This window comes from Notamacropus eugenii, chromosome 6 (genome assembly GCF_028372415.1).
Source record: "Notamacropus eugenii isolate mMacEug1 chromosome 6, mMacEug1.pri_v2, whole genome shotgun sequence".
In the NCBI taxonomy this organism is placed as follows: Eukaryota; Metazoa; Chordata; class Mammalia; order Diprotodontia; family Macropodidae; genus Notamacropus; species Notamacropus eugenii.
The window spans coordinates 388,684,318-388,691,429 of record NC_092877.1 but is presented as its reverse complement, the minus strand read 5'-3'; the positions used below and the strand labels follow the sequence as shown (position 1 = coordinate 388,691,429).

Sequence of the window (7,112 nt, the reverse complement as noted above, 5' to 3'; positions counted from 1 at the left end):
TCAGGGAATGCCCCCTATAAATATGGGTGGGAGATTGAGAGATGGGACCGTGGCAGGGACGTCACTGCGCATAGACATGGGCCCAGAAGCTAGGGGCCCTGGTTAGCCAGTACCAGCCTTAGGCCTCTGTCTCTTCCATTCAATAGGCCCTTCCCCAGATACCTGACCCTGATCCTTGTACCTAGGGAATGGGGGATCCAGAGCAGGGCTGAGCTCCCAAGCTACAGCTGGGTAAGTGTGTGAAAGCAGTGTCTATGATCAGGCCCTAGCCAGTATAGCCTGAAGCCCAGGACACTTCTGGGAACACCAATCAGTATCCTCAAAGGCAAGGCAGGTTTTTATTTGTGACAGTACTGGAGAGGCAAAGACCAGCTCCCATCAAAAGTGAGACCTTGTGTAAAAATCGCAACACAGTTCTAAGAAATCTGGTAGTTTACATGTTTAGACCCACTTTGTACAAGAGAGGCATAAGAAAGAACCTTTGTCACCACATGACCTCACTGACAAACGATATTGGAAACTACATGGGATTAATGGAGACCATTACAAGAGCCAAGAAAAAAGGACATTTCAGAGACCTCAGTGGAGTGGTCCCTGGTGAGGGTCATGGCCGCCCTCCTCTGCCCACATGCCCAGAGAGCTCAATCATGGATGACTCACTTGGTCCATCTTCCTGGCTGCCTCCCCAAAAGCCATGCAAGAGTCTCAATCTCCCTCCTGCCCCAACAGGACCCACAGAAGTCTTGAGTCTAAAAAAAAGGATAGGGAGGGTTGACCGGGAAAGGGGGGGAACAAAGGGTAAGGCCCAAGGAGTCAGGGAAGAGGGGGGCAGAGCTCCAGGGCCCCCCCTCTTGTCAAGAAAGGAAGAAAAGTCTATGTGGGCAAAGCAGTTACTCAATGCAGGAAGGTGACCATGGCGCATTTCTGTAGAACCCAGCTGCCATATTACCAAGTCATATCGCGAGTTAGGGCATGGGCCTCAAAGTGATTGCTTTTAACCATCTCCTCCTGCCCAGCCAATGGCTCCCTCCCAGCCCCCACAAGTATCCTCTGGGAACAGCTCCCAGCCTTTGTTCCCTCTAGCCCAGAATCATCAGGTGTTGACTGAAGGGAAAGATGAGCTATCCAATGAAATGTATGAGCAAGACCTTTCCTGTGGAGCAGGTGCAGTGAACAGACCTAGGGGCAGCTGGAGAGCTCCTGGCTCCCGAGACCCAAGCACAGGCAAACCCTAGCTGGGCAGCCATGCCTAGAGCTGTAGCCTGGTCAGCAGTGGGGTGAAGAGAGGGGAGCGCAGAGCTGACCTCATTGGGGATGGATGGATGTCACCTGTGCTCAGCCCTCACCAGCCAAGTACATTTTCTCCAGCTTCACAGGGAGACATCAGACTAACCAATGATGTACGGGGAGTTGCCTGTGCATGCATGTACACATGCACACACACACACAATATCAGCCCGAGGGGTGAGGTGGTATCTGGGAAGGGCCCTCCTGCTACTGTGGGGCACTGAAGGGGATGGGGCTGGTGGGGCAGCTGCAGCAGGCTCTGGAGAACAAAGGGAGCCTCCTCCAGCCCCCATGTGAGGAGGGGCCCAAGCCAGTGTGCTGAGCACCCCAGCACCCTCACTGGGGGTATTAGTGTCCTGACTTGACTCCCTGGGAACATGGGAAGTTTGCCAGTAGGCCCTCAGCACTCTGAACAACAAATGGGCCAAGCCCAGCCTTGCTCAACCAGATGAGATGGTCAAACCTGTGCTGGACTCCAGGCCAACAGGCCTCTCCATCACACCCCAGTACTGAGCTCAACTGACCCTCCGAGGAGAAACAAGAGCCCACATGCTTTCCACCTGGGAGCTGAAGGCCTCTGTCCCCATGGCCTGATGTGTGAAGGAAATGTGGCAGGCTGTACTCCAGACACCCCCGGATTCTCACCAGCCCCTCAGAGCAGCCTCACAAGGCAGGGTCCTGGACTGGGGAATGGAATTCAGGGCAAGGCTGAAGCCTGGGCCAGGGCCCTCCTAATGAGCCAGGGCCTTGTATATACCAATACTTAGCTCCAGTGTGGAGCCTGTGCTGAGCCAAGTCAAGGAGACTGGACAGAGATGAGGTCCCTTTCACCCCTCCACCACCCAACCAGAGCTCTGCTGAGCCCCAGGGGAGAGTGGCCCGGCCAGGGGTGACCTAAAGAAATGAAGCACGTCTGGTGGTCAGCCCAGCAGTCAAAAGGGACTGTGGCTGAGGAGGGCAGGCACCCTGCAGGCAATCAGCAGTAAGCACTTAATTAATAAAGGTTTGTTGACAGACTGCTGGTCACAGACAACTGTGCTCCAGCCTAAGAAGGGTTTGACTGGAGTACGATCAGCTCCCCCACTGACAGAGGTAGACATGAGACAGAAGCAGGGCTGTACTCACCAGACCAAGGCCAAAGCAAACCAGGCCGTCTCAACCATCCACAGCTGCTTCCCTAGAAGGGAGGCGCTGTCCCAGCTCTCAACCCAAGAAATTCCCAAGGAAACAGCTGGAACATAAGCTAGGCAGGGATCCAGCCAGGCATCATCCAGGTGGCAGCTGGACACCAGCCAGGCTAGTGATGGAGGCAGGGGCCAAGGCTAGGAGAAATCGAGCTGGGGAGCAAATCAGCTCCGGGGCTTTGGCCTCCAAAACCCTCCAGTCACAAACCAGGTGGGCATGTAAATGAGTGAAAGAAGACAAGGGTGAGCCTTGGTCCATCTGTAAGCAGCTCTGGCAGCCTTCTAGGGGCAGAGGGGCTCAAGAGGAGCTTCCCTAGAGGGGTTAGACACCAATGGTCATGGTGCGTGAAGGTGTGCGCCTTACAGGAAGTGGCCCCAGGCAGGCAGGTTCCAAATATAAATGGGACAGGCTCCCTGGAAGTGACTGGGAAACCCAGGGCACCCTCCCACCCTCACCAGCCTCTTTCTAACCTTCCCTCTGTCCTAGGCCAGCTCCCTCACTGACTACCAGCCATGGGCTAGCCTTCCTGAAGAGGGGAGTGCTGAGCCTTGGCAGGTCAGGGGAAGCATGGGGAGGGGGCCGTCCACAAAATGGGTGAAGCGGAAGGAAGGTCAGAGACCCATCATAATCACTGGTAGTTAATGAGATGGGATCTCGAGATTATCAAGTCAAACTCCCTCAGGGAACTGAGGCCCCTCAAGGGAAGGGGCTTGCCTGTGGTCACACTGTGACAGAAGCCTGGCCAGCCTCCAAGGCTCCTCACTCCAAGTCCAGTGGGGTCAGGGTGGAGGGAGCCCACGGGACACTGGGTGGGACTCAGGGACTCTAAAGTAACCCCAAGCCCTTCCAAGAGGGCAGCTGATGAGCATGGGTGGGGACAGCACCACCAGCACCGGCCCCTAGCGGGAGACGTTGACAAAGACGGCCGCCTTCTGTGAAGGGAAGGCCCCGTCGCTTTGCAAAGTGTTTGGGGGCTCTGCAGCCTGAGACCTTGCCGTGGGAAGAGCGAGGGCCATCACCAGCAGCGACAGCATCTCTCAAGACCTCCCTGAGGTGGGGGTAGGGAGTGCTGCTGGCCATTGGAAAATATGACGGACCCATGCATGTTAGTCACCTCTGTGCCCACAGGTTCCCCTGTGGACATAACAGCCTTGGCCTGCAGCCACAGACCTTTCCCACATCTGGACAACCTACCAGGGAGTCCCCAGAATGCCCCAAGCCTGGGGAAAGGAGGCCAGTTCTTGGACCAAAGCTGATGCTACTGTGACCAGGCCCACCCATCTACCCCGCCCCCAGGAGCTGGTCCATCCCTGGTCCCTGGGGACTAAGGGAGCACTGACAGCCTGCTGCACCCCTATTCTGTTCCCAGGGCTACCACAGCCTCAGGTCACAAACAGTGCCCAAGGCCCCACAAACACTCCCCAGAGCGCCCACACTCACAAGGTTTGGGTCACAACTTCTCTAGGGGGGCATTTCTGGACAGACACAGGGAGGGGAACAAAGAGGAAAAACTCCTTGTGTTTGGGAGAAGGCAGACTGACCCCTGACCCACCCCCCTCCTCTACGTCCACCTCCTCCAGGCAGGCCTCCCACTCAGGAAGGCAGCCCCAAACTATAGCTCCCCAACTTTAGGGGACTGACTCAAACTTGTGTGGGCCACCCCGGACCCAGGCCACTGATGGGAGGTGCTGCTCATGGTCCTTGTCCGACTCTGGCTGGCTCTGGGCCCGCTCTGGCTTTGGGGTGGCCACTGGTGGGTCTGGCTGCTGGACAGACATCGTCCTGCGCAGATGGTTCCTCTTTCTCAGGAACTCAGGCTGAGAGTGGAGGCCAAAGCTGCCTTTGCGTAAGATCACTCGGGAGTTGTTCTTCTTGGGCCGGGCCCGGTGACTGGATTCCAGTAAGGCCAGATGAGCTGCATATCCCTCACTGAGGAACTGGGGCCAAAAGAGGAGGCTCAGAAGGGACCGTGCAGCCCCCCAGAGCCCCACCCAGGACTGGCTGCCCCACCTCACACCCTCTAGTACCTGGCACTGATGCTGGTACTTCTTGGCTGGGCGACCCACAATGAAGATTTGGGAGGAGGGCAGACCCAGGGCACTATAGACAGAGATGTCTTTCATAGAGCCATAGGCAGCGCTGACCTTGATGAAACACTGAAAAGCACACAAAGCCCCCAGGAGGGAGGCTGAGACCAGTGGAGGCTAGCAGGTTGCCAGCACAGGCCAGAGACCTCCCAAGCTGATGGCACAGGCCAGGGAACTCCCCCAGCTCTTAGCAATCTCCCTGCTTCATTATCACATGGACATGCTTGTTGATACCACACTAGAAATGTCCCTGGCCATGCTGTGCCCCAGATAACGCCTTCTTCCCCATGATGTCTAATATGGGCTCTGTACCCCAGAGCTTGGGTAATGTTTCCCCACTGGCTGAAGAAGTCTGATTTGGTCTAGCCCCACACCAGCTGCTCCCTCAGCTCTGTAAGCATTCTCCCTTGGCCTCCTCCATTGGTCATAACCAGATAAGACTCAGGGCAGGGAAGGGAAAGGGAAAAGTCTCACTCTGAGTGGAGGCCAGGGGGTAATCTCCATGACCTGAGCAATGGGTCTATGACCTTCTTGAGTCTAAAGCAACTGAAGTTTCAGTTACCATCTTGTCCTCAGAAGCTGAGACCTGGACTCAGGCCCCCATGCACACTGCTCAGCCAGCCACATCTCAGTCTGGCCACAGCCAACCTTTAGGATGCCAGTTCAGCTTTGGGTGAGCTGCCATATGCCCAGCCACTGGAGGGAGGTGCAGGCTGTGGCTAGGTTGGCTCTGAGCTCACCAAGGTGACATCCCCCAGAAAGCAGTCTGGGCATATGAGACATCAGCCACACTAGGCTATTTGGTGTTCCCTACAAGACATAAATCTTCCATCTCAGAGCCTTTGCAAAGACCACCTCCTCTGCTCATATGCTCTCCCTCCTTGGTGCCCCCCCACCCCGGAGTCCACAGCTCCCTTCAAGGCTCCACATTACCACCTCCTTCAGGAAGCCTATGCAGGACTGGGTATGTTATAATGCCCAGCCCTGCCCTGCCCAACTCAACACCCACCTCCTGTATGAGGTTCCGGAGGAAGATGGCCTTCTGCCTCAGAGGGTCATGCACCAGCCCATCAGAGAAGAAAATCATGCCTTGGGGAAAGTTGTGCTGGGCCAGCCAGGACACCACCCGCTGCTTCTGCAGGTCTGGCCGCCCAGTGATGTAGAGGATCAAATAGCCCAGGTCCTGCCAGTGCCTGCAGGATGTAAAATACACCCACACCTGTCATCAGCATCTCTGCGAGGAACCAACAAAGCCCAGCAGCACAAGATAGAACAGGAAATCCCACTTAAAGTAACTGCAGACAACACAAAATCCATGGGAGTCTGCCTGTCAAGACAAACCCAGAAACCAAATGAATCCCCTCACAAAACACTTTTCACACAAATAATGATAGAGGCAAATCACTAGAGAAGTAGTAATTCCTTGTGGATAAGGATGAACTGATATAATAAAAAGGACAATACTTATTTACTATTCAGTGCCATACCCATCAAACCACCAAGGAATTACTTTATAGAGCTAGGGAAAAGAGTAACAAAATTCATTTGAAAGAGCAAAAAGTCAAGTGGGAAAATGTGAAGACAGGTGGCCTAGCTCTACCAGATCTCAAACTATATTACAAAGCGATAATCATCGAAACAATTTGGTGCTGGCCAAGAAACAGAGTGGTGGATCAGTGGAATAGATGTGCAGTAGAAAATGACCACTGAAACTCCGTGTCTGAGAAACCCAAAGAGCCAAGCTTTGGGATAAGAACTCAACATTTGACAAAAATTGCTGGGAAAAGTGGAAAACAGTTTGACAGAAACTAGACATAGACCAACACCTCACACTATATACCAAGATATACCAGGTACATGATTTAGGCATAAAAGGTGATACTATAAACAAATTAGGGGATCATGGAATAGCTTACCTGTAAGCTACAGATCTATGGATAAGGGAAGAATTTATGGCCAAACAAGAGATAGAGAGGTTCATAGGATATAAAATGGATAATTTTAAAGACATGAAATGAAAATTTTTTACACAAGCCAATTTTTTACACAGCCAAAATTAGAAGTAGGAAATGGGGGGGGGGGGGGGGCGGAGGGGTTCCCAGCAAGATTTCTCTGATGAAAGTCATGGAGATCATCCCCTGGCCCTCCATTCACAGTGAGACTTCTCCTTTCATTACTCTCAGATATGTAGAGAACTGAGTCAAATTTACAAAAATTAGAATCATTTTCTAGTTGATAAATGGTCAAAGGATATGAACAGTTTTTAGAAGAAATCAAAGCTACTTATAATCATACGAAAAAGGTCTAAATCACTCATAATTAGACAAATGCAAATTTTAACAACTTTGAGGTACCATATCAGAACCATCAGATTGGCTAAGATGATAGAAAAGAAAAATGACAAATGCTGGAGAGTATGTGGAAAAATTGGGACACTGATGCACTGTCAGTGGAATTGTGAGCTGATCCAAGCACTTTGGAAAACAGTTGGGAACTATGGCCAGAGGGCTATAAAACTGGACATGCCGTTTGACTCAGAAATAGCACCACTAG

At 52.9% G+C, this 7,112-nt stretch overlaps 1 protein-coding gene across 1 annotated transcript in view; it reads right to left on the bottom strand.

Annotated features, from left to right (window-relative positions):
* Window positions 1-319: 319 nt before the first annotated feature.
* The window catches only part of PITPNM3 (PITPNM family member 3), a 103,148-nt gene continuing 96,355 nt past the window's right edge, over window positions 320-7,112 (bottom strand). The window contains exons 18-20 of the mRNA XM_072619049.1: window positions 5,569-5,752; window positions 4,500-4,628; window positions 320-4,409 (exon numbers count right to left, since the gene is read on the bottom strand). Coding sequence (XP_072475150.1) covers window positions 4,101-4,409; window positions 4,500-4,628; window positions 5,569-5,752 — 622 coding nt within the window. The 3' untranslated portion in view covers window positions 320-4,100. The remainder of the gene's footprint in view (window positions 4,410-4,499; window positions 4,629-5,568; window positions 5,753-7,112) is intronic.